Source organism: Rattus norvegicus, chromosome 8 (genome assembly GCF_036323735.1).
Source record: "Rattus norvegicus strain BN/NHsdMcwi chromosome 8, GRCr8, whole genome shotgun sequence".
Classification (NCBI taxonomy): Eukaryota; Metazoa; Chordata; class Mammalia; order Rodentia; family Muridae; genus Rattus; species Rattus norvegicus.
In genome coordinates this window covers 62,842,479-62,869,700 of record NC_086026.1, presented here as the reverse complement: position 1 = coordinate 62,869,700, position 27,222 = coordinate 62,842,479, and the positions used below count along the sequence as shown (strand labels likewise).

At 38.2% G+C, this 27,222-nt stretch overlaps 1 protein-coding gene across 7 annotated transcripts in view; it reads right to left on the bottom strand.

Moving 5' to 3' along the window:
- Window positions 1–2,635: 2,635 nt before the first annotated feature.
- Window positions 2,636–27,222, bottom strand: part of Npat (nuclear protein, co-activator of histone transcription) — a 37,925-nt gene continuing 13,338 nt past the window's right edge. For 2 of the 7 annotated variants that reach the window (XM_008766268.4, XM_008766266.4), the window contains exons 5-18: window positions 25,959–25,999; window positions 25,154–25,378; window positions 23,943–24,030; window positions 22,582–22,666; window positions 21,858–21,949; window positions 21,684–21,771; window positions 20,152–20,248; window positions 19,172–19,300; window positions 15,213–16,829; window positions 11,627–11,742; window positions 11,429–11,537; window positions 6,780–6,840; window positions 5,549–6,683; window positions 2,788–4,383 (exon numbers count right to left, since the gene is read on the bottom strand). In XM_008766268.4, the coding sequence (XP_008764490.2) occupies window positions 4,306–4,383; window positions 5,549–6,683; window positions 6,780–6,840; window positions 11,429–11,537; window positions 11,627–11,742; window positions 15,213–16,829; window positions 19,172–19,300; window positions 20,152–20,248; window positions 21,684–21,771; window positions 21,858–21,949; window positions 22,582–22,666; window positions 23,943–24,030; window positions 25,154–25,378; window positions 25,959–25,999 (3,961 nt within the window). In that variant the 3' untranslated portion in view covers window positions 2,788–4,305. Of the gene's footprint in view, window positions 4,384–5,548; window positions 6,684–6,779; window positions 6,841–11,428; window positions 11,538–11,626; window positions 11,743–15,212; window positions 16,830–19,171; window positions 19,301–20,151; window positions 20,249–21,683; window positions 21,772–21,857; window positions 21,950–22,581; window positions 22,667–23,942; window positions 24,031–25,153; window positions 25,379–25,958; window positions 26,000–27,222 lie in introns of all 7 variants that reach the window. The other 5 variants (XM_063265465.1, XM_063265466.1, NM_001108147.1 and 2 more) reach the window with 5 other exon arrangements.

The window sequence follows — 27,222 nt, the reverse complement described above, 5'->3', positions numbered from 1 at the left end:
AGTCTCCATTGGGAACAGCTGGGGTTTTTGTTTCTAAAACAACATATACCTGACTGAAAAGTGTAGCAATTCCCCAAACACAGACAAGCATAGACATGGCCCCATATTGGACCTGACTGGAACACAAAGTATTTGTAAAATGAGGTTCGCTGTTTAAAATCACAGTGAAACTACGTACAGTATTAAGACTGAATAAAACATGCGCAACCCTCACAATGAATATGCCACACTAGTAAACTTACAATTACCTCAAGAAGCTGAGTCCAAGGTTCTAGAAGCCAGGGTAGTGATGACCCTTTGGGCTGGGAGCATTAGGAGGGATACAGGTTTTTAGAGTGTTGAGAGTCTTAAATCCCTTGAAATGTATTCTTGGTGCATTTTCTGTTTATGTGCTGTATATGACTGTAAAATGTTTACACTAGCTATCAGTTTGATACCTAAAGACTGAGGAGGGGTTAGGGATTTAGCTCAGTGGTAGAGTGCTTGCCTAGCATGCGCAAGGCCCTGGGTTCGGTCCTCAGCTCCGAAAAAAAAAAAAAAAAAAAAAAGACCGAGGAGTGAAAGTTATTAAGCCTTTTTCCCCCATAATTGAAACATGGTGTTTCCACAAGAGCAGAAAATTTTGTGTGACAGTAAAACACTGCAATTTATAACATGTCAAATCTGAGCCAAGGTGTTTCAGACAGTCAAAGCAGAAATTTACATTACTTAAGAAGTAACATCTCTGCACAGTTCCAAAAACAATTCAAACAGCTACGGAATGCAGAGTTCTCTAAAAATAGCTTGGCAAGAAGTCATGAGGAGAGTGGTGTATCCAAAGCGTCCTCGGGTGTCAGGCACAGCAGCACACCCTCTACAGAGGGCAAGCCAGCCTGGTCTACAGTGACCTACAAGCCACCCAGAGCTTCTCAGATTCACTCTCAAACACCCAAAATCAAATCAAACCCAAAAGATTTACTGAGACTTACCTCATGATCTTTACCATTTGCTCATTGCGATGCTCCTGCCTCAACCTCTTGAGTGCTGGGATTACAGGCTTGTGCCCCCATCTTGACCTCCATTTGCTATTATTCAGTGTCAATTAAGCTATAACCTTAACATATTTCAAAAATTTATTTTAATAGAGGTTTAGTTTGAAATAGCAATAATTCTGAATTAGGAAGTATAGCAGGTATACTTGAAAAAACATGAATACTAACAGCTAGAGTTATGATGTAGCCAGTGAACACAATCTATTCACAAAGTCGACTAGTTCATATGTATGCGGGTAGACGCTGAGTCTGAAATTCTTCACATCAACTTTTTGAACAAATTGCATTTCATAATTCAGAATGTTTTGGGTTTCTATAAAGTAACACAATGTATGTATCACATATCTCAAAATAGTATACAAATTGAGGACACTATTCTAATAGTAAACTATGAATGTTCTCATAAATAAAATAAAAGACTGTGAGAGGCCTCACACTCTTTAACAATGCTTTGCCATGAAATGGGCTTTAAAGCTAAGGTGAACAAAGAATTGGTTGTCAAGTGTTTGACTTTGGAATTATAAAGGATTCTGAATCACAGTAAGACGAAGTGCACGTGAACACAGAAAAGGAAAGTTTATTTAAGAAACTGTGGTAGCCAGGTGTGGTGGCACATACGTTTACTCCCAGTGCTGGGGAGGCAGAGCTGGTGAATTGCTGAGTTCTAGGCCAGCTTTATCTACAGAGCCAGTTTCAGGACAGCCAGGACTGCACACAGAAACCCTATCCTGAAGAAAATCCCAGCACCACCACCAAAAATATCCCCAAACCTAACCTAACCTAACCAAAAAAAACCAAAACAAGCAAACCTGTAAAATACAGACAGAGCAGATGAAGATCTGAATGTGGATTTCAAGGGCCCGTGTAAAAGGAAAGGGATAGCTGTGTGTACCTGTACCCTTGTTTCAGATGTGGTAAACAAATGCAGGATGATAACTGGGACTTCCTGGCCAGCAGCATAGCTTACAACTATCAAGCTCCAGACTGAGTGAAAACCCTTGTCCTAAGAGAAAATGGCAGAGAAAAATAAAAATACCTGACATCCTTCTGTAAACTTTCTTTGGACTTACTATCTAGTGGTTTCAGGCTAATTCAGTAAGAATCTTGAAGGTCAGGATGGGTAATGCATGCCTTTAGCCCATAGCACTTGAAAGGCAGAGGCAGGAGGATGTCTGTAAGTTTGATGCTAGTCTCATCTACACAGGTCAGCCAGGACTACATAGCCACCCTGTCTCAAAAAACAAACAAACAAACAAACAAACAAACAAACAAACAAACCTAACACTGAGACGGCTCAGTGGTTAAGAGCACTGACTGCTCTTCCAGAGGACCTGAGTTCAATTCCCAGCAACCACATGGTGGCTCGCAACCATCTGCAATGTAATCCAACACCCTCTTCTGGTGTGTCTGAAGACAGCCACAGCGTACATATATTAAAAAAGACAAAAGCAACCTGACAAGAACCCTGAAGCAGCTCTGTGTATGGCGCATGCCTGCAATATTGGCACTTAAGAGGAGGCAGATGAAGAGGACTAGGAATTCAAAGTCACTGGACTATGTAATGAATTCAAAGCTAGCCTGACCTACAGAAAAGACACTGACTAAAAATAGCATGAGTTAATTTATATATGATTCTCATTATGCATCACACAGATGGGAGTTCATGAATTCCTGAAAAACACAGAGAATTAACTAAGCTACAAATAAATTTAATCAAAAGTTTCTAAATAGGACTGTCAATATAAATCCAAACTGGTAAAGTTAATGAAAATATATTTATTCAAACCTAACCGTAGGATAGACCCAAGCTGAGTTATATAAACATTAGCTGTATGCTTAGTCCCTTAGGTATATATCATAGTCATATAAAATTTCTCAAAATATAAATCTGTACAGTAAAATCTAGCAAGTAAAAAGACATAATTTATATATTGAAGACGTTTTTTGTTGTTACAGTTGGATGGATTTATTTCTTAAAGGCCCAGTACAAAAAATGGTTGAAGAAAGTGACTTTTTAATAAAATATACACCCGTAGAAAAAAACCTTAATATACTGATATTTAAGCAGTAAGAACTTAAGAAAACACTTCAATATCTAGGCACAATCGGTCAAGTATTAATGATAATTTCTGTCATTCCTTTAAAGTTTAAGCCAGCTTTTCAACTTGACTGTTGTTTATGAGTCAGTCTAACAGAGAAGGCACCTCTCACTCCCCTAAGGACCTTTTGAGAGTAATTATTTATAACACTTTAAAGAACGCGAGGTTCTATAGGTTATGTATAAACACAGTTATTTACATATCCCATTTGAGGGTAAACTAAATTACAATATAACTATGATTTTCATTTTTACATCTTAAGATGGACATGACTTTCGAAGACACCAGAAGACAATCCTCCATATAAGCTTTTACATACAAGATTTAAATTAATGTGCATTGGTCACTAGTATATGAAAAGTCTATGAATTAGTGCAATTCTTTGTATTCCCAGTGCTTAGGGAAAGTTTACATATAATCAAGAAATCTCGACTACTACACAACTCAAATTTTTATGGCTCAATAGTCTAACCACTTAATGTTCTGTAAAAAATTTCAAAAAGTTGTAAGTGAAATATCAGAACACTTAATAAATGGTTTATAAAAATCTCTTTAAAACAAAGAGGATAGATGATCAGAATAAAGTATAAAACTTCAGAAATATAGATTTTACTGAAATTTATTTAGGGTGATAAAATATTGACTCTAGGGGGAAATCATCAAACTGTTGTTTTCTGATTAGATATTTTACTAACCAGTTGAGGTGGTCATCATTATTATTTTTTACTTAGTGGCTTATCTAGTATTGGCTGAAGGTAATTTATAAGAATAATCATCATCTTCCTCCAAAGGAGATGAGAAACTACTCCAGAAGAATAAGCCTCGGGCATCACAGGAAGTCAATCAAGACAGTGTGGGAACGTTAGGTTGATTTAAGCTCTATTTTACACAATGTACACATGTACAATATACAGTGTCACAGCTATACAGTTTTGCAGACAGGGTTTACTTACATTTCTGCGTATGTTCTTTTTGTCTAAAATACAAATATTCCATGAAAGTCTATTTACAAACTAGGAAGCTGCTTCAGAAACAGCATGACTTAGATATAAAGTGAAACCTCAGTACAGTCAAAGTGCAGGTCATGTTTGCAGTCTGTCTCTATCCCATTTCCTACGCGCAGTCTGAAGGACACTAGTTTTAAATAGCTACTGGTCTCTATGTCAGGGTGTCCTTCACTCATCATAATGCAGTGATAGCAAGAACTTGTCCACATCCATTCCTGCTGGAAATGAACTAGGTAGCTTCTTTTTCTGTCAAAATAAAAACAAAAAAGAAGGAAAAACAATAAACTCTAGGCCAGATAATTTTCTTAGCAAATCACCTAAAACATTAGATTCTTTATTATAATGAAATTGCATCATTTTTGAGTTTGCTACAATCTATTTCTATAGGGAAAGACAGAGAGGTTTTACTAACCTAATTCAATGTTAGTTTAGGGCAAAAGGCACAAATGAAATCCAGAGTATATACATGTGAATGCTGAGACGAGAGAGACATGCTTCCTTTAAGGTGGTCATTTTTGTCAAATTGTAAATTTTACAAAGCATTACCAACAGATACTGTTTTACTACACTGATTTACTCTCTGCACGTGCACATGTGTGTATGTAAGTCAAAGGACTGTTTCTGGAAGTGGTTTTGCTTTTACCTGGCTCTCAAGGATTGAATTCTATAGTGGGTCAGCCTTGAAGACACACACCTTTGCCAGCTGACCCTGCTGCTAACGCACATTATCACTCACTCACCGAGCTCCAAATGCTAACACAGAGGAGGTGCTTTTAAAGTATTAGTCTATAACACACTACCACACCACGGGGCGAGACTTATGATTTTAGGTTAAATGATGAGGCAGAACAGGCCAGATTAGCCATGAATAGGCAGGCACAGCAATGACACACACTCCATACAGCATTCAAACTCAGGCTTGCAGGACACCAAATCTAAAAGCCACTTCTCTAACTTTTACTTTCTCCCCTACGGCATTCACATACTTTCCATTTAATTTTTTCGGTAATTTTAAGTAAATGCATTTTATTTATCAATCCTTGTACTGCCTTACTACAGACAATCCTGGTTAAAACACAAGGACATGAGTTTTTCTGCTACTCTGCCAGACTCATTACAGACTGTGGAAGAGATGGAGAACGCGTGGTGCTCCCCATGGTAATTCACGTAATGGTAGTTTCCCACACTTCTGTATCTGCATGAAAAATCCTGGGTGATACCATGACAGAAACATTCACTTGTCCTCAGGATGTCCTTAGAGACAACTTGTATTGTTGGGACCAGGAAACAATACTAAGTGCATGGTTCTGAGGATACATTTAGTCATATAGCTGCAGCAAGGACTTCTGACCTCTCTAAACTCTGAAGGAAGGGACAGGAGTGGAACTGAAATGAAAACTTTCAAACTTGCCTTGATTTTCTTCTTTTTCATTGGTACTGATGAATTTGCAAGATTTTTACTAGAAGTGCGGGAGTTCCTCTCACACTCATCTAATTCCTCAATTTTTCGTTTCTTCGTAGTGCTCCTTGAAGATGTTCTAAATTGCTGCGTGTTATCTTTTAGAGGAGTTGCTGTAGTCCTAGCAATTGCTGCTCTAGAGAGAATCATGAGCGTGTGGGCAGCCATGCTCACGCTGTTTTCGCTGCCCGTTTCACTGGCTGGGCTGCAGGCAGGCAAGTCAGCAGTGACAGCTGGGATCATTGCTCTGGGCACGCTGCCTTCCTCACCACAGCGTCTACTAGCAGGGGCCTTCATACTGTCAGTAGGCTCTTCTTTATGCTTTTCTCCTGCTCCTGCGCCAGTCGTCCGGGGTCCCGGCAAGTCACTATCAGCAGTCCTATTTGCTGGGTTGTGTAGTGGAACATCCTGCAGAGTTTCTAGCCCAGTTAACGAGCCGGCAGGTTTACTCTGCTCTTGTTTTTGATCCTTCACAGTCCCACTTACAGTAGTGGCATTTTTATTGTTTGAGGGTGTGGCTTGTTTTCTGGTCAATTCCTGCAGTGAGGCCATGGCTTTTTCATTCTTCAAGCTCCCATTCTGCTGCCCGCCAGGCAGTTTTGAGGTGTCTGGATTCTTCGGCCTTTCCCCATCACTGCACAGTTCATTCTCCTTGTTTGCTGTTGCTTTATGGAAAGATTCAAGGGTCGTTTCTATGGGGGAAACTTTCTTTTCAGACTGGACTTCTTTCACAGTGGTGTGTCGACTGGAGGCAGTTTCTGATTTAGATAAAATCTTGGGCACAGTTTTTTCCCTCTCTCTCTTGATGGCATTATTAGTAGGTGATTTTAAGGTAGAGGACAGAATGGGTGAGTCAAGGCGAGGAAAAGATGTTTCCTTCTTTTCTTTGTTTTGGGAGGTCACTTTATATAGTGGCCCCTGTGTATTTGCAACAGAAGAAACAGTACTATCAAAACAAAGCACCCGCCTATGACTTTCAAATGGCCTGCTGGGAGGAGCTACCCTCTCTGCTGATAGGGGAATTGTAGTGTCTTCCATTTTTTTCCCAAGTTCAGTGGCTGTATTCTTATCAGAAGCTTCAGTTCTACTGAAATAAAAATGAAACATCTTATTTTTAGCAATTCCCCAAAGTCAGTCATTTAAGCATTTTAATAACTTTTGGTACAACGTATTTTATGCTTACCTTTGTGTATGACATGCTTCTGAAAGACTGGACAAGCTTGTCAAATTATTTACCTGTTTTCCTGGAATTATAAATTAATTTTTTAGAAATTACAAATTCTTTATGAAAGAATATATTTATTCTTCTGAAAGAGAATGAGTCAGATGATATTACAATGAGTAAATCATCTTATTTGCAAACTCTTTCATATACTTATTTCTTTAATACTTACATTGTTTTACAATATAGACTCACCCACTGTATAGAGGAAATCTAGATACAGACCCAATGATCTGCTTTAATTTCAGGCAAACATGAATTCAACCTTCAGGGCCACAACTTCTAAAGCTCCAGATGGTACTTACTGCACCAATTCTCTACCAGTGTCTCTGAATGAACAGATCCCATGGATAGTGCATGCATATGACCAGGTTCCTTACAGAAAAATGGAGTTGTACATATCCTTTAATCATGTCTAGTTTAGTGATATGATATAATACAGATACCATGTTAATAGCTAATATTGTACTGTTCAGAGAAAAAACGATGAGAAGGGAATTTGGCACAAATGTAGTTTTTAACTCTTCCAAGTTTTTCTGCCCATGGCTGGCTAAATCTGCAAATGTCAAAGAAAATGAGAAGGAAATTCAACTATACTTAGAACAGGTTAGCTGTTTCGGAAAGCACCTTGGGGCTGAGTGCCTGACTGTGGCACAGAAGCAGAGGCAGGAGGATTTTTGTTTGTTTAAGTCCAGCCTGTTCTACAGGGTAAGTTTTAGGATAGCCAGGGCTACACAGAGAAACCCTGTCTCAACAAACCAAAAAACAAAAACAAACAACAACAACAAAACAAAAACAAAAACAAAAAAAACCAAAGCGCCTTGGGGAAAGGAGCTATAATGAATTAGAAGTGGTATTTTTGAGACCTGGAGTTTGGTTGGAATAAAGTCAAAGTGATAAATCACAAATGGAGAAAGAGCCACATGAAGTAGAGATAGAGTAGATGGGCTTTTCTCCACAAGGAAGCCAGCTGGTACATCCAGCCACACCATGCTGATATCAAAAACCCTGAGCACAAGATACCAAGAGCTGGGGAGAGACAAATACTCCAATCAGAGGATGAACTTAAGGTACACAGAGGACAGAGTGAAGCTACATGTCATAGATATGGTACCTGAGAAGGGCAAGAGGCCCTCACCACTTCCTCATCTCTGCCACTACTCAGAGGAGCCACACACTGGGACTGCAGAAAGAGCAGACTAGGGAATATGGGGCAGCATCCTGATGGAGCCAGAGATTCCAAGCAGCAGGCTGGAGACGGCTATGGAGCTACGATAAGGGGTCTAAAGCTGAATCTCTACCCGGGCAACAGCAGGGAGAAGCTGTACAGTCTGCTACAGCATCCTTCTAGACTGAACTAAAGTGATCAAGTGGGCTCCTCCATCAATCTTAGCATTTTAGTCTTCGGCTTAAATTTTTTAAATTTCCTTTTTGTTGTTATTATTTTTTGCAATTTATACTTCTGTACTTTTAAGAGTTCGGGTATGGGGGGGGCTGTGATCAGGCTGTAAAATGAATAACTAAATAAATTAATGGAAATAAATAAAAAGAACTACAGGCAACTAAGGAAAGCTGAGAAGAAATAGTCTTCCCCAGGGAATGGTAGACCAGCTGGTTATTAATTACCAAGGATCATGAAATACATATGCGTGACAGTATACAGACTGATCAGATTCTATTTAGGGATACATATGTACATACATAAGGATAGAAAAAATTATTGAGAAAAGAAGCTGTGGATGTGAAAAGAGGAAGGAGTGCTATGAAAGGGTTGAAAGGGAGGAAAGGGATGGGGAAATAATTATGAGCACAAAAAATAAAAGAATTAAAGGAAGAGTTCAGGTGTAACGTAACGATTTGTATCGGCCCTTCCTTTCTCAAAACCTAACACACAATATTCCCCTATGGGCCTCATGCTCTAACCATATACCTTATCATTCTTGCTGTTCCTCTCCTAGCTCCTTCTCACCTGACTTTTTAAATACTGACATCCTTTTATTTTTAAAAAAATTTTCAGAATCCCATTTCAAAACAGGATAACTACTACATAAAGAACTCAAACATACAAGCACACAGAAAAGGAAATCGACCCATGACTTAGACAAGAAAATTAGTTACCAGAGTGCATAAAAGAATCAGTAATTTGAAAAAAAATGAAGCAAAATTTTATGAAGGAAGCTGAGATGATAAAAAGACCAACAGAAAAGTTTTAAAACTGAAAGAAACGACCCTCAAAGCCACAGGAGGAAGCACTGTCAGCACACAAAGCAAGCAAAGCAGTACATGTCAGGCATGGGGTTAGGGCTGAGCAGTAGTATAGGCATACATAAAGGGGAAAGAAAACATGAACCAAAGTTTCTAAGAGAAAGGATTATATTCAAGAAACCAAACCTGAATATAGGGGTAGAAGGAATTGATGAAATCCTTAGGTTCAGACAATGTATTCATTGTCATAGCCAAGAGTTTCCCAGGTCTATACAAAGAAAGAGATCCAAACCCAAGAAGTATTAAGGGTCCCAAAATAGGGAGATGGCTCAGTGGTTGGGAGCACGTGGTTGTTCTTCCAGAAGACTTAGGGCTCATTTGCTGGCTCACAACCATCTAGTTCCTGGGAACACAGTGGCTTCCTTTAACATCAGTGGCCACAAAACAACAGCCTTATACACAAACCAGACAAATCTTAAAAAGAAAAAGGGAACAACAACAACAACAACACCTAAAAATAATAGTGGCCAGAGAAGATCGCCCTTATAATATTATAGTAGCCAAATTTTCAAAGCAAAAAAACAAAGTAAAAACTGTAGGGGAAATACAGCAACTCATACATAGAGGCAGAAATATTAAAATGACATGAGATCTCGTCAACAACCCTTATGTCAGAAGATCAGGAAAGGCTATTTCAAGCCCTGAAATTCTAAACTGTAATTGCTATATCAGTAAATTACCTCTCAAAGTTGATAAATAAAAATTCCACAAGATAAGCACAAGTTGGTTCACAACCAAGCCAATACTGTAAGTAATTTCTCTATAATAAACAGTAATTTAAAAGGTTGACTTCAGAAATTAGACACTTGCAGATTAAACAATTATTTCTGAATGATGGTTATCAGAGAGATACTAAACAAATTATCTAATGGTTACTTATAGCAATACATGTATATATATATATATATACACACATACACACACATATAGATACACAGATATATCCATATATATATATGTATGTGTGTATGTGTGTGTATATATATATATATATATATATATATGTGTATATATATATATTAAAACCCTCATCCTACAGGGAGGCTCCTAGGGCTCAGGTAGTAAACAAATTAATAACTTCAGGAAGTCGCTGTGGGTATTCAGTCACCAGTCTCTGCTCCAAGAGGCATATATAAATGATCAGCAAGGACTGCAAAAGACAGTCACAAACCAGCACAGAAGACTGAAGAAGCTACCTACAAAAAATAGAAACTAGTCCACCGGCCTCAAAGAGGCTCAGATCAACAGAGCTACCTGGAAGGGCCTCAAACCAGCTAAGTTGTACAGTACACTCGAGGTTTCTAGATTTTGTGAGCTGTCATCCAGGCTTGGATGGGCTTCCTTAATGACACAGCAGTCACTTTTGCTCCTGATTACTATCTCTCACTCAAATCTCTGTCAATCAGTCCAGTAAGCTCACTGGGTAACAAGTGAGACTCTGAACCGTGGTTAGTTTCCTGGTTCCTCCCCGAAAGCAGTGCTACATAACAATGATGCATCTCAAGGTTTCAGCAAACAGACAAACTCAGAAGCAGAAGGCAGTAAAGAATAAAGATCAGGGCAAAACCAGGGTCTAAAATCATAGGAATTCATCTCACAAAGAACTGATTCTGTATAAAAAGATTAACAATACTGAAAAGCTCCTATCCAAACCTACTAAAAACAAATGAGACGGGGGTGGGGGGGGAGGGGAGGAGAGAGAGAGGGGGAGGGAGGGAGGGAGGGAGGGAGGGAGGGAGGGAGAGAGAGAGAGAGAGAGAGAGAGAGAGAGAGCGAGAGCGCGAGCGCGCTTGCTTCCCAGTTACCGCCCACACTGGAGGTAGAAAGGAGCTATTACAAACATTCTCCAGTAAAATCCCTAGGACCCTCTGGGAATACTTAGTGGGGCAAGGAGATTCCTTCACTTCTTTTCCTTTTCCTTAATAAAGGGCCTCAAATTGTTCGGCCTGGTCTAGCGTCTTATTTCAGCCTCTCATGGATGAGGTATACAGAATTTGCCACCACACAGGGCCAGGAGCTTCAATTTTATTCTGTAACAACAGGGAATTCCTGAAATGTTTAGGTACCAAGTTATAATATATTCTAATATGAACAGGGGAAGGGATCACTTAGCTAACCAATATAGAAGAATTAGAGAACCAAGTATCTCGCCTTCTCCCAAAGGACAGCAGGGTAGGACACTACTGATGACAGAAAATGAGGAATATTTGACTGAGAAATACCTGTCAAGAGTAACTCAGGTTTTTGACAAGAGTAAAGAGATGGTACAATGTATTCAAGAAGAAAACATTCAGTTGTTGCTTCTGAGATACAAAGTTGATTTTAACTCTTTTTTTAAAAAGTACCTGTAATAGGCTTGTTTCTGAGTCCCTGAGCCTTCTGGGATTTTTGAGGAATGGGGAATTGAGTGATACTTCTATTACAAACAGGTGCTGCTAAAGGCATATGAAGGACCTAGGAGAAAGAATGAGATAAAGAAAAACCCCTATTAATTATGCTGTTTCAAATGGTTCCCCACACCATTTTTAGTTCATAAATGCTACCTGCTGAGGAGGAGTGGAGAATGTATTTCCATTCTGTCCAACTACAGACACAGGTATCATCCCCACCATTCCTTGAAGAACAGGCTGTACTGGAGAAGCAATTATGATGGCAGATCCTAAAAAAATAATTCTAATATCAGATTTCCTCCATAAATCTTTTGACAACAATAAATTAGTATTCTGAAACAAATTCTGTGACCAAATCTTCTTTCCTGACAATTTCTGCAATAGCTCCAGATTCCTGTCCTCACTGCTTTTAATACAGACCTGAGTGAGATAAGCCCTTTCTGCCTCAGCAATAACCCAACTAAAACAGAAATTGGTACTAGGAGTGGGGTACACTAAAGACCCACCCAGTTTGTTTTTGGGAGGACTGTGGAAGAACTTAGGAACCCTGGGCCAAAAAAAGCAATTGAGAGCTCAGTGGGCTATTCTGTAGGAGCTTGGAAGATGAGAATGTTGAAAGCAGACAACGGAAGCCTGGTTTCCTAAATCCCAGAGGGAAGCAAAGACTCTACTGGGCCTTTTGTGTGAAGAATCTGTAGTGTCTAGTCAACTGGAGCTGAAGAATTGGCTGTGATTAACAAGAGACCAGAACTACTAAAGTAAAACCTCTGCTCTCCCAGGACAGTTGATGCTGGTGCTGAAGAATCAGCTGTGATTAACAGACTAGCATCACTGAGGTGAAGTAAATCTTCTGGAAATGTTTCCTTGGGGTCAGCATACAGAAGCTGTGTTTCAGAACCACCAAGGTTGTGCATCCTGGTGGTAGCCAAACTTGGTAGTTTAAAGTCACCTGGGTTTTGAAGGCATGAGAGGGTCATGGAGAACAGTTGCGGCTTGGCATTGGATAGCAGAGCTGGAACCCCTGACAGGAGCCCACAAGTGTCTGCTCAGTTGCAGCAGGGGACTGCAGAGTTTTGGAGCTGACAGCACCGTGGGATAACCACCAAGGACAGCGGCAGTGGAGCAGTGCAGCAGTGGAGCCAGCCGTACAAGAGAACAAGCTGTGTGGGCTGCAGAGGACAGCCAGAGAAGGACCCAGTCTCTGGGCCACTTTGGAGGAGCCCAGAAGACAGTGAATCTTAGACACTGGACACTGAATTACTTATACTGTTGGCACTTTGGTTTTGCTTTGCTCAGACTGTGACTGTGCCCTGGTTCTCCTCTCTTGAAGAAAGTATTTAAATTTATTGTTTGATTTGACAGGAAACTACAACAGAAAGACCTTCAATTTTAAGAGACTGCCCATTTTAAAGACAATTTTAAAAAAAGATTTATTTTTATGTTGTTTTGCATGCATGTGTGTCTGACTGAGAGTGGCAGATCCCCTGGAATTACATGTAGTTGTGAACTGCCACGTGGGTGCTAGAAATTGAACCAGGGACCTTTGGAAAAGCAGCCAGTGCTCTTAAGCTCTGAGCCATCTCTCCAGCCCCAAAAGACTGAATTTTTAAATGTTTGAATTTTTAGAGACAGTGGGACTTTTAAAATTTGGAATGTTTATATTGTAATGCTATTGATGTCTATCTACTGTTGGTGGAAAACGAGAAAAGAAAGATTATGGCTTAACAATGATATATTTGTGTGGCAAGCCAACAAGGGGTTAATTTTGCTGGGTAGTTTTATGTCAACTTGACACAAGCCAGAGTTACTTAAAAGGAGGAATCTCAATTAACAAAGCACCCCCATGAGAATGGGCTGTAGGTAAGCCTGTAGTGCATGTTCTTAGTAACTGATGTGGGAAGACCCAGTCCACTGTGGATGATACCATTCCTGGGCTGGTAATCCTATTACTTTTTAAGAAAATAGGCTGACAAGTCATGAAGTACAAGCCAGGGAGAGGTGGGGATAAGTAGTAAGCAGTATTCCTTTAAGCCTTCTGCATCAGCTCCTGCCTTCAGCTTCCTAAACTTGAGTTCCTGTCCTCACTGCTCTTGATGATGAACTGCTGTACTGAACTGTGAGTGAAATAAACCGTTTCCTTACCAAGTTGCTTTTGGTCATGGTGTTTTTCATCACAGCAATAGTAGCCATAACTAAGCCAAACTTTTTTTTTCCTTTTCTTTTTTTTGGAGCTGGGGACCGAACCCAGGGCCCAAGCGCTCTACCACTGAGCTAAATCCCCAACCCCGCCAAACTTTTTTTTTAAAAAACTGACTTAAGTACAACAACAAAGCTAATAAATCAGGAAAAAGTAAATCTAAATATTAAGCAATACTTTCCCAAGCTGGAGACTCTACAGCTAGATCATACTGAGGGGTCAAAGTAATTAGAAACTGAGTAATGAAGTTTCACGTTTGAACCTTGTATCAGAAAACTTAAATTCCAAATGAATATTTATAGCCCCAAACTATTTTCCTAAAGTATTAAACCTTAAAGGTATTGGTCAAAAAGAAAATATACTTTTTAACTAGAGTAAACTACTGGGGGAAACTACAGTGTCTACATGGTCCTCATGAATTAACCAGAAGTAAAGCAATAGCAATTCAGTCCTGCTCTGTAAATGAGCTCTTCCCATCTAACACACTAAGTGCCCCTATCAGATTACCTTATTCTCATGCACGCTGACAACTCGCCAAACACCCAGGAATGCTCACGCTACTCACCTAGGCATGACGTCTTTAACTCTAAGTCTCACTCTACTCACCTAGGCGTTATAATGAGTCTTTAACTCTAAGTCTCAAGTCTCACTCTACTCACCTAGGCGTTATAATGAGTCTTTAACTCTAAGTCTCAAGTCTCACTCTACTCACCTAGGCGTTATAATGACATCTTTAACTTTAAGTCTTACCTCATTATTCTAAGTCAAGAATACTCTGTACCAATTCTCATCTCTTCTTTATCTCATTTAAAATAGATTCACTAAACTTAATACTTAGTTGATAACATTTAATCAAACTTCACTGTATGTCTATGAACTAGTGCACATGGAAATGTAAGTGAACATGTGTAAGTTCTTATCTCTGAGAAACATAAATTGATTTAAGTCTGTCAATTACTAACTGCTTATAAACCAGCATACAATGAACACAAGAGTCCCCTTTAAAGACTTGAATCATTTTTAAATGGCAGAAGATAGTGAGAAATTAGAGTTTTATAAAATGTTTTCTTGAAAGTCTCTCTAAATGACAAATTTCTTAAAAACTATAAGTATAATAAAAATAAATATCCCGAAACATTGAGCTTAAGTATGTATACAGTTATATAATAAATTAGGCTTTCTTTTCTCACAGCTTAGTGCTGTAGATTAAAACTGTTCAAAGAAAACAAATTAAAGCTAGAGCCTACAAGATCTAAAACAAATCCTGGCTGAATTGGATGGCAAGAGGCATAAGCAATTATTTCGAGTAGTCTGTCGTATGAACTATCTATATTATTTCCTAGTCTGTGACTTCACACAAGAAAATTAAGATTACAATCCAGGGGAGCTCAAAATAGGTGTGCACACACATATACAGTATACACACATACAAGTATCTTTTTCTGTTCAGTGCTGATAGAGTCCATGGCCTTGCACATGCTATATAAGTGCTTTTCCACTGAACTATACCCCAGGCTCACCTCCAGTGGTTTTACGAGTTACCTTGTGAAAAGTTTGGTGACACGGCTTGGCTGACAGCAAATGCACTGTTAGACTTAGGTGGCGTCTGTAACTGCTGTGGAGGAGGCTGTGCAGTCAAAGGTGCAGAACTCCCGGGCAACACTACTACATTAGACTGACTGACAGTTGGTCCCAAGGCTGTTGGGTCAGTCATACAGGTAGCTATCAGAATGTTACTTGAATTGCCAAACGCCGTGCTTGTAGCAGGCATCAATTGTATGAATCCTCCGTCCTTAGGAACACATGGTGCAACATTGGCTGAAAAAGCAATGCCATCTTCATTCTGAGTGCTGTTTACCGTGGGTTCCTCAGGTTTGAGCACTAAAAGGTTCTGCTCCATGGAGCCAGAATCACCTACTTCAACAGATACAACAGCACTTGCAGTTTCTTCTGAAGATAGGCATGTAACGAATTCTGCATTTTTGGCAGGAGATTTAGAAGACAGAATTATCGTTGGTAAGTTTTCTCCACTGATACTAGACACAGCACTGTTAAGCTCTGCATCTGAGGAAACAAATGGGTCATCACTAATGATGATTTTGAGAGAGACAATGCTTGACGCATCTACCTCTGCTGGGTCGCTAGCTTTGCCATCAGTATTTTGGGTCTCAGCAGAGACTCCCACCGAACCACCAGATTCTGAAGAAAGTGAATGATTATTTTTTACAGGATTACCTTCTCCAGGAACCAGTGCAACTTCTTCACAGCCGTTATGTCCACTCAAAGAGAGAAAAATAGTATCTCCATCTTTCACAGAAGGAGGCTCTTGAGTGTTCTCAGACTGAAGTGGCTCTGACTCGCTTCCCATAGGATTTAAGTCAACAGAAGCTGAATCATTAGGTAGCTGTTTATCTGAAGGGGATGTTTCTTCAATACTAATTTCTATTTTTTCAGTCACATTTACACCTAAACCTTCAATAATCACAGGAGATGTTCTGCTTTGCAGTGGAGAATTATCTTGGCAATCTGGTTGTGTCTGGGCAGCAACTGGTGATTTACTGTTAGTTTCATCTTTACTGCTGTGAGTGTCACTAGAATCTGGTGACTCAGAAGCATGAGAATTAGTTTTTACTTTTATTATATTATTAGAATTTTCACAAAATTGACTTTTAGATGGCTTTCCAGTTAGTGGAGTACTTTGGGACAAAAGCTGGGAATTTTTCCCCGAGAGAATTAAGTTTTTGTCATTGGTCTCACCACCAAGAGATACAAATGAAGTGACTGGCACGCGGGGCTGATCAGGCTGATACTGAGACTGGTTCAGTGAATCTGGAGACAGAGAACTCTCTTCACCCACAGCCGCTCCAGCGTCAGTGGGCATCTGACTGGTGTATAACTCAGAACAATGTTCATCACATTCAGTAGCGCTTCCTCTTTGGTTAAAATCACTTAAGTTAGACACAGACTCAAAGGTAATGTCAAGGGCACACTTCTGTTCAGCAGGTACAGCTGTTTTTTGAATGTTAGCGCTTATTTGGGAGAAGTTTCCCTGGGACTCCTGTGGAAGAACGTCATGGTTGTTGCCACTCTTCAGATCATTTAACACTACATCTTCGTTTTGATAGGATGTACAAAATGGAGGCTGACCAGATTGCCCATCTGTAAAACACCAGTGTGATGGAAAGTTGAGTATGCTTAGCTTCTGAAGCAGTCACTTTTCCTGAACAACCCACTTTGCCAAGGATGTACAAATCTTTGGCATACCAATAATTTTAAGACTGATGTACAATTACTTCTCATTCTCTGGGTATCAAAAAAAATCTAATTACTTTTCTAACTGCAGACAGTTTTGTAAACAACTGTCAAATTGTTTCCCAGGTTTCTAGGATAACAGATGCCACAGAGAAGGAAAACGTAGAACTTTAAGAATATCCAATACTTACCAAGGGACAAAATGTCCTAAGCTCTAACCACTAGTGGAAATAGTGTTGTCTCCCTCTCTAGACCTTGTCCTCTCTCTTCCTTTTTTGATGTTTGTAAGACAGGTCTCACTGTGTGTGGAGCCCACAATGGCCTTGGGCCTGCAGTGATCCTCTTGCTTCAGCCTCCTGGCTGATTGGATTTTCAATTTTGCCACATCTACTGACCTTCTTTTGCCTGATATATTTTTTTTGTGGTGAGATGAGACCAAGATCATTTTACACAATTAATACGATTTTGTGTATACTTTAACATTTGACATATTTACTGAGTACAACCATATACACGGCTCTAGAATGCAAATATGAATGAGTCACTCAATGAACTTGTAGAAATTAAGACAGCTAAAAAAGAAAATACAGAACTGAAAACTGTGATAAGGTACAGTGAAAACTGTAATAGTTTATAAAAAAGAAAGGCCACTGGGAGATAAAATAAAAACTTTATAAAGGAGGTACCACATGAAGTTATGTAAGAGGAAACGATGTAGCATCCCCATAGTGAATTTTATAGCAATCACAATGCAGATAACCTGACAATACAAAAAGAAACATAAAGAAAAAAAAATCAAAAAAAATGTCTGCAACTACCATAACTAGTAAAGATCATATTGTGTATGGAGCCCACTTGGTTCTATACTCAGGGAGAGATTAGTGTGAAAATTATATGAAGGCACACAGCTACAGGATAAGTGATGTTTTTAAAAATGCAATGCTAGAGACAAAATTGAGGGCTATGTTACATAAGCACTTGGCCTCTGAAATCCATTCTTAGCCTGGAGGGAAACTCATAATACACTGGCAAGGCTTTCAGAGGAAGTAGAATTATGAGTTCTCTTTTGTTTATGATGAAGCTTAAGTGAAGGATAATCTTCTAGATGTGAACACACAAGCAAACACATGCTCAATTATAGTTCAGCCTAAGAAATGGAGGGTTGAGCTTTGTTATTAACAATGAATTCAAACAAAGATACCCGGAACTAGGTTTTGAAGACAAGATGTGAAAACACCGGAAGCCATTAGGCATTTAAAAGCAGGTAAGGAATTACGAGGTGATGCACACCTCTACTCCCAGCACTCAGAAGGCAGAGGCAGCTGGATCTCTGAGTCTGAGGCCATCCTGGTCTACAAAGTCAAGTCAAGGACAGCCAAGGATACACAGAGAAACCCTATCTCAAAAAAACAATCAATCAAAACAGATAAGGAGAAATGACCAGATATGGCTTGCAGACTGACTAAATAAATGGAAGTGATACCAAAAAGGCATAAAGTTTACCAAAGTATGAGAAGCAAAGATGACAGCTACTTCTGAAGAACAGAGACACAGGGTACAGCGGGGAGGTTACTGGGGGTCTCTTTCCTGTGCTTTCCTTTTCTTCCTTGAGAGGTGATTCCAAGGGAATTCTTCATTTGATTTTATAACAGAGAACTATATACATTATTATGTATTTTTCCACATTTGTGCTATATTTAACAGTAAGACTTTTAAAAACTCATTCTATATTTTAAATCTTTTGATACTGACTGACTCTTCCTTTTCTTTAATTCCCAAAGTGCTTACTATATATGGACTAACTATGCTACATTGGTACTCCATGAGAGACGGAACTGCAAAGCTATGAATAAAGAGATTACCACGACTATCAGTACATACTGTGTAACTTCCCAGAAACAAATGTTGAAAGTCACTCAACTCAGAATGCTGGAAAAACTCTTAATACATCAGGACTTAGACTTTGTGAACTAAGGAAATTAGTACTAATGTACTAATAGGTACAGACTTACCCATTTGACCAATACTACTTACTACTAGATTGTGTGTCTACTGCTCTATGAAAGAATGAATATGAAATATTAATTTTTAATCAAATTACTAGAGATTTGGCAATAATTTTCTCAATGGACATAAAAGTCTAAGAATAAAAATGACCTATAATAATTTAAATAACTTCTAATTTAAACAATATTTTGTTTTCTTTTTTAAATTTTGAGACTAATTTTAACATTTTGGAAGAATCTTACCTGATTCTTCTGTTTCAAAAGAACTTTTAATTGTTAGATTAGTTTCTTCAGGTATGACTATATTAGGATTAGTCTCCACTGATTGACTAGAGACACTTTGTGATATGTTTTTATTGTTCTTTGTTTTACCTGTTAAAAAGATAATAGAAAAATAATTAAATAACCATACCAGGAAAAAAAAGCACAAATATTGCCACTTTAAATACACGTTAAAACTTTTATTTCAATCACATATTTTTTTTTTCCAGATAGGGTCTCAGGTAGCCCAGGCTGACCTTGAACTCACTATGTAGTCATGGATGGCCCTGATATTTCTGCCTCTCCCTCCACATCCCTGAGGATTTTTGTAGGTTGCCCCCCACCTACTAAACAATGTTAGTAGCTCCTTTATACGCCACTTACAAACACAAATCCAAGGACTGCTCACCAAATTGTCTTCTTTTTTGATTTTGCTATGCTGCCTTAGAAGCTACTTTTGAAGTTCTTAGATCAACTGACCCTCTTGCCTCAGCCTTTTGACTAAGACAATGGGCACATGACATAACACCTGGTTGTTAATGTTAAATGTTTATTAAGATCTTCTGAAAGATTTTAGTACCAGAAAACACTGGTACTATTGACTGTTCTGACTGTAATGCTGAATACTTTGCATTTTGGGGATTCATTTATATTTACCTGTTCTATAACAGGCTCACCACAGCTCATGTTGACTGGTCAAAATACTCAAAAACAAACAAACAAACAAACAAACAAACAAAAGCAAAACCCAAACCCCAAAAAGAAAAAAAAAAACCTCTACTTTTGTAGTTGAACTTCCTAAGTAAAAATAAAATAAAGACCCCTCTCCCATGTCCGTCATTTGCTATAAGGAAATAGGCAGTTTGTCAGAAGCCCTGGGTGATGTTACTTAATACTGAGTTAGTTACTCAAGTCAGTAGAGAAAAATTTATCTCCTTGTTAACTCAATGCCTAATACTTACCATAGTCAAATAGATCAAAGAGTGCCTGAAAGGCTGGGTCTGATTCTGTCTGCTCCAGTATATCTTGTATTGCTTCTTCAGACATGTGGATTTCACTCTGTAGATTAATGAGGCATGAAAAAAATAGAACTAGTATGGGTTTAATACAAGAGAACTTATTCACATTTGTCATTGTTGACATTTACATGTAAATATTTCAGACATTTTCTTCTGATTGTAATGCCAGGCTTATTTATTTAAAGAGACTAACTCCCGGGTTAGAGAATTACAAACTAGCAAATGAGGAGGGCGAGGAGAAGAACGATCGGACTCTACTCCAAAGAGACAGTGTGGCAGAGCAATGTCCCACAGCAGAGGGGTGGTCAGGTAACTGTTAGGTGACAGAGTAAAAAGGAATGAGCACATGGCTCCAGCCCAAAGATGAAGCCAAGTCAGGAGTGAAAAAGAAACCAGCAATCCTACACATCCACAAGACAAGCCCAGTTTTAAAGCCTCAAAGGCATGGAGGTTTTGGTGAGATAGTAAGTGCTCCATGGTGCCAGCAGGCGGTAGGAAAGATGGCCTGCTGTCAGCTGCTGTGCTTTGGAGGGTTATAGTAGACACTATACTAAGATGAGGTATCCCGAGACCAGAAACGAGGGGTAATCACAAGTCAGGGATCCCAGAATCAACTTCCCACATATGAAGGGTGAGAGACTCCTGAAAGGAGTTCTAGGAATAATGAAGATAAAGAAATGTTGAAAATTGCTGAGCTTAGACAGTGAAGGAGATATAAAAAAAAAAGTTGAAGCAACTCTTTAAAAAAATCTACCTTTTTAAAATCTACTCCGTTTAATCTATGAGTACAGAGGTTCAGGGTGGGACTCTCTTGGGAACTTCTATATCTTATGGTTTATGCTGATCCTAATACATCCTGGCTAAGTGTTTTCTATCTGGCAGCTGTCTTTACTTCAGCTTTACTTGTCTCTCAGTCTGCAGGTTGCTAAGTTTTCCTACTCTGAGTTCATATACTCTAGAGTAGCCAATGGTGTATACAGTACAGTTGTCAATAGTCCTAAACTGTTTCTTCTCTGGCTAGGCAAGTCCATCATCTGTAACTCCAGAGCTGAGCTCTCTGGAGCCATCTATCTGCTGTAAGTTCACTGCTGTAAGAGCTGAGAAGCCTGAAGTTTCGGCAAATTAGGTCAAGTCCATTGCCACATCCCTTTGGCAAGGTATTTAATGTCTACAGAGTTTTCAAAGTATGGAGACAGGCGCAGTTAGACTACTCTCAGTCTGTGTTTGTTTCCTCCAATCCCAACAGACGCCAAGATATCTGCTGGCTTAAACATTGTATTTACTATTCAAATGTGTTCAGAAACAGATTACATCTGTGATGAACGAACAGTCTATTTTAATTACTTTAAATTAGATTGTATACATGTAATTTTTTGGCAATGATTTTAAAATAAAACTAAAATACCACTGCATTCTAATTATACTTCTCTCACACTCTCTCACACACTCATATCCCCACACACATCTACCCATACCGGAAGTCCTAGGAGTTCATCAATTGACGTTTCTGGCTCTGTCAGGCTGCTTTCTGTCTGTTTAGGTACTTGAGCAATATTACTATCACTGTAACACAGAAGAAAAATCAAGAAAACAGTTAGTGCAGTTGGGTGATTAGGTAAAAACAATCAGATTTGAATCAGATAGCTCACCTAGTCAAAAACTTATTTATGTTTTCTGCTAGTTTTTCTTGAAGAGATTTGTTGCTTAATATTTTCTCTCTTGCATTTTCAATGACCATTTGCTGAAAAAGAAATCAAGACTAGTAAAAGATAGGAAAGAATATTACATTAATCACGGAAAACCAAACCAAACCCAAATCAACACCTTTTGTCCCAGCAATTTGTGGAACTGAGATAAAATTATAAGCTGAAGTCAGGAGTTTAAGTTCAATCTGGACTACACGACACGACCTCAACTCTAAATGAATAATTAAAAAAAGTCACAAAACAAAATCAATAGCAGGGGCTGGTTTTGATAATCATCAGTGCAAAGAAACCAAGTTCTGGGGCCTCCATCTTCATTTGGGCCTGAATATTGCAATTCAGAAATATCACAGGTCTTTCACCAACTTAGTTTTCACACCATCCATACACTTTTTATTGTACTACGTCACACAAGGTCTTCAATTATCTGATCCAGGTAAAATGTTCAACTAAATTGCAGGAACTGGCAATCACAAATAATTTTTACTTGGTTCATTTACCACATGTGTGTTCTCTAACTGCTACTTTCCAGTTACAATTCCCTACTCAACAGGCAATCTGCTGCTCTCATATTCATACCAAACATATAAATACACTTAGTTTGAATACATACATCAGTATTTTCAAGTTTGAGAACATTTTGAACTCACATTTTAGGAAGGTCACTTACTTTTTCTACTGCAAATGCATTTGGATCCTGAAGATTCCTTGATGAATGTGCTCCAGATGACGGGAGACTCTTCTTTTGTGATTCACTGAAATAAACCATAAACCTTGCCTTTTAGTACCTGTTTAACAGATCGATGATATATATACAAATTTTGAGATCATCATGTAGCAGACACATTTTTTTCTCTTTCCATAAGAACAAAGACAGAAGAGCAGAAAAGCATTCCCAGACATGGATTCAGATGTAATGAACCTGACTTCTATTAAAGAACAACAAACTAAAAAGATGAAAAGGAAAGAAAGAAAAAAAAGAAAACGTATGAAAAAAACAAAACAAAAACCAAGTTCCCCCCACAAAAAACACAAAAATTCCCTGTGTGTTCTTACGTGTATAAATTTTGTACTTCTATCCCTTTTCCTTCTTTATTTAGTGGTAATGAGAATTTATTCCAGGACCTCATCCATGCTGGGCACGTGTTTCCCCAGCTACATTCCACGCTCTACCACCAGGCTAACGATGGAAGCAATCCCCTGGACTAGTGGGTTTATGAACAAAGTTTTAAATATGCATGAACTTTATAATAAAAGTTCAAAGCTTCTAAAATGTTATTATGAATGTTTATTATTTTATATGGTTTAAAAGTTACACAGCTTTGTAATATAGGAAGCTGACAATAAAGTCATCTTGAATTGAGGAGTTAAAAACTCTAATCAGAAAAAGAAAAAACTATTGGTGGCAGATGAAGAATCAGAGAAAAACCATTTAGAACTCTGACCTCTGGTATTTTTTTAAAATACAGGCTGAAGCAGACCAGGAAAAATATACATATACAATACAAAAGCAGGCCGTCATGATTTACCTCCATATGTTCTTTTGTACCATAAAACTAACATTACATTCATTTAAGAAAACACTACAAATGAGTTAAGATCCTTCATAGGCTGTACCACGATTATGCACACCACTACAGAAAGTTAGTGAACAGTAAGCAATATTAAAAGACACAACTCAAATTCAGTGAACCACAATACTGGAAAAGATGCATTTTGGAATGAATAGTCTCAAGAACTTAATCTAGTCTTATTAATTTTTTTACAATGTAAGTATACACTAAGTTATCTTTTGCCTGTTTTTTTTAAAGATTTATTTATTTTATTTATATGAGTACACTGTAGCTGTCTTCAGACACACCAGAAGAGGGCATCGGATCCCATTACAGTTGGTTGTGAGCCACCATGTGGTTGCTGGGAATTGAACTCAGGACCTCAGGAAGAGCACTTAACCGCTGAGCCATCTCTCCACCCCCTTTTGTCTGTTTTTAAGTGGCTACTGGCCATGTGCTGATTATATAAAGTAATTACCTTTTACGTCTACCAGGAGACATTAAACTGGTTTGAGTTTTCCTTTCCTGAGGACCAGGAATGATATTCAAAGATTCTCCAGCTGTATCTTAAGAAAACACAGTAAGCCAAAGAAATACAAATTTTATAAACTTGGAATGAGATGACAAACATTAGATACTATTATTGAATATTAAAATTCAGAAAACATTTTCTGAGTACCACTCAGAGCAAGGCATATACAAGATAATAAAACGAATGCAGTCCAGTCCCTACACACTTACGGTTGACACTTGTCACAATACAAAGGAAACAAAAAGAAAAATATAGAAAGAATCAACTGAATGCTCCTAGTATAGGACAGGATTTGGAGAAAGACAGAAATGAGCAATCTTTTTGTTGTTATTTTTCAAGGCAGGGTTTCTCTGTGTAGCCTCAGCTAGAACTCTCTGTAGACCTTGCTGGCCTCAAACTCAAAGACCTACATGCTTCAGTCTCCCCATTGCTGGGATTAAAGGCGACCCCATTATGCCTGAAATGAGCAATCTTAATGGGTGGCAAAATTACTCGATAAGAAATAAAAAGATGAACCCTGATTTCTAATCCCAAAGCAAGTATTAAACCAGCTTCCTACTTCTTGCTACGCTGTTTTCACTTCAATAAGTATATATACAACAAGCATGGTCTGGACTAGAACATAATTTCTAACTATTTCTACATCTGAGACTCAGCTGAGAATATATAGAATATCTAGCACATAATGATGGTGGTATAGTGGGAATATATTCCAGGACACACTGACAATCACAGTAAAGAGATGGTGGAATATAATGTACATTCTACTTAAAATTACAACCAGGTCTTTCCAATTATTACCCTATAATTGAAAATTAGACAAGTTCAAGGTTGGTTTAGATTTCGATTAGAACAGAAAGAACTGTAGACCTCAGCTACAATGACTTCTAGACTTTAAGTAAAAATATTTTTATTTGAAGGCATATATCACATGACTTGAATTTCTGATTCTCCTGACTGCTGGGATTCCACAGGTGAGTCAGTTTTATATAACAGTGAGAAAAAAAATCCCAGGTTTGTGCTTACATTCTGTGGCCGAACAACTCTCTGTTATCTTTACAAGTTCTTTCACCTCTCTTGGGCCATGGTTTCATATTTTAAAAGTAAGACAAGGTTTCTTGGATGAGCTGGATTTAAAGAATAAAACTTAAACTTACTAGTTACAGTATTTTGTGTCTGTGAATGGTTGACCACCACAATATTTGACCTCACTGGAGTTGAAATCTGTCCAGTTGGTTTGATAGTTTGTGTGGCTGCCAAAGGAGAAGTGGTGAACTGTCCTGAAGCGTAAGGTAAAACCAGCAACTCTGAGCTAACGGGAGCTGCTTGAGATGCCAGCCATCGCTGCCGCTTGATTTCTGCAATTCCATTTCTTGTTCGAGCTGAAACACATGAATATTTCCAAGTTAACTTAGTGTCAGAGGAGTTTCAGAATCTGACCAAGACACTATGTTGCATGGCCTATACACTATAACATGTTAGAGTTATAGATTCAAAGATAGCCTTGAAAAACATAAACTGAAATGCAAACATTACAACTTTACATACCCCAAAGCACACCCATTCTGCCATAACCTATAATGTTATAATGTTCCCTCAAAGTTAAGATATTCAAAATTATAGATTGATCAAGGATGCTACCTACCACTTGACATACAAGAGTAAAAGTAGGACATGCTTTAAAGCATAAATACATACACAAAAATTATGTATTTGCACATATGCAGATTATTTAACTTTGTTTTATATTGCTGATGATTAAATCCAGGGACCTATACATGCACTCTACCACTAAGCCACACCTCAAACCCCTTCAACTCTAATACATGAACATGTCTAATGAATGTACTAAGAGAGCAATTTAAAGAGAATATAGATGTAGCACACATATATTGTTAGTTAAAATGTTCATGAGACAGACGGTGAAGTAATGCTGAACATTAATGAAAGTTAAATACCAACCTCTCTGATGGGCAGCAAACCCTGGAGAACTCTGCATGCTCCTAACAAATAAAACACGGTAGTTATTTTTAAGTTACTTTTCAATGAGGTATGTTCTGGCTTAGTTACCATCAGACCTGAAGTAAATTATGAGTTAAATGGTGATTTCCCTGAGATAAAGAGTCTACATGTCTTTTGCGGTATCCTACTGTGATTTCTTTTAGAAGAAAAACAGAACCATATAAATACTCTTCCAACATAGTTTTGGTGATTAAATTCCTATTTAATCAATATGCACTGGAATGTTCTGATATTAAGGTATAGCTTGGCCCATCTTCAGAAACGTGCTATGTTTAAGTAGCCTCCATATAGATATAGCATTCTCAATTCAATTTTGTAATGGTAGAAACTTTCCTAAAAACTGTTATTCATATATCAATACTTTAGAACCTCAGAGTTCAAGGAATCCTGCTGTTACATTATGACTATGAAATTATTTTGTTAAACCTCAATATATACAGAAAAGCACACATAGAAAATTCACAGTAGAAGCTAATCCTTTCATTGTAAATTATAATTATTTTTTTATTATTATAATTATTTTTAACGTATTAATAAGCAATCATAGACACCATGTCTGATTCCTGTGAAATTCATCAAATCTCCACCAAGACCCACAAAACTTAACATAAAAATTTTGAGAAAACCTGTGTAAAATGAATCTTATTTTTAGCTAACAGCCCACTAAAACAAACATCTCCCCACTAAACCCTCAAGATTCAGTGACTTTAAGAGTCTTGAGCTGAGGGTTGGGGATTTGGCTCAGTGGTAGAGCGCTTGCCTAGCAAGCAAAAGGCCCTGGGTTTGGTTCCCAGCTCCAAAAAAAAAAAAGAAAAGAAAAGAAAAGAAAAAGAAAAAAAAAAAAGAGCCTTTTTTTATATAGTCCTGGGGCTATCTATAGGCATGTACTACATGCATATAGTTCTGTACATAGTCCTGGGGAGCCAAACTCAGCTCCTCGTGTTGGTATAGCAGACACTATTACTGACTGAGTCACCTCTCCAGACCCTGTAAAAATCTTCTGTAGATTATTTCCAAGGGCAGAAGAATGAGTTAGGGTAAGAAATATAATCACAAAAGTAGCAAATAAGATGTGGTTCACTGCTAGGACAAAACTACTTGGAGCTATTAGCCTAGCCAGAGGGTAAAAATGAGGCCTCTACTGAAGTTTATATGAAATATTCACTTGTAGCTTTGAGAGGAAGGGTTTTTCATTGAGATACTG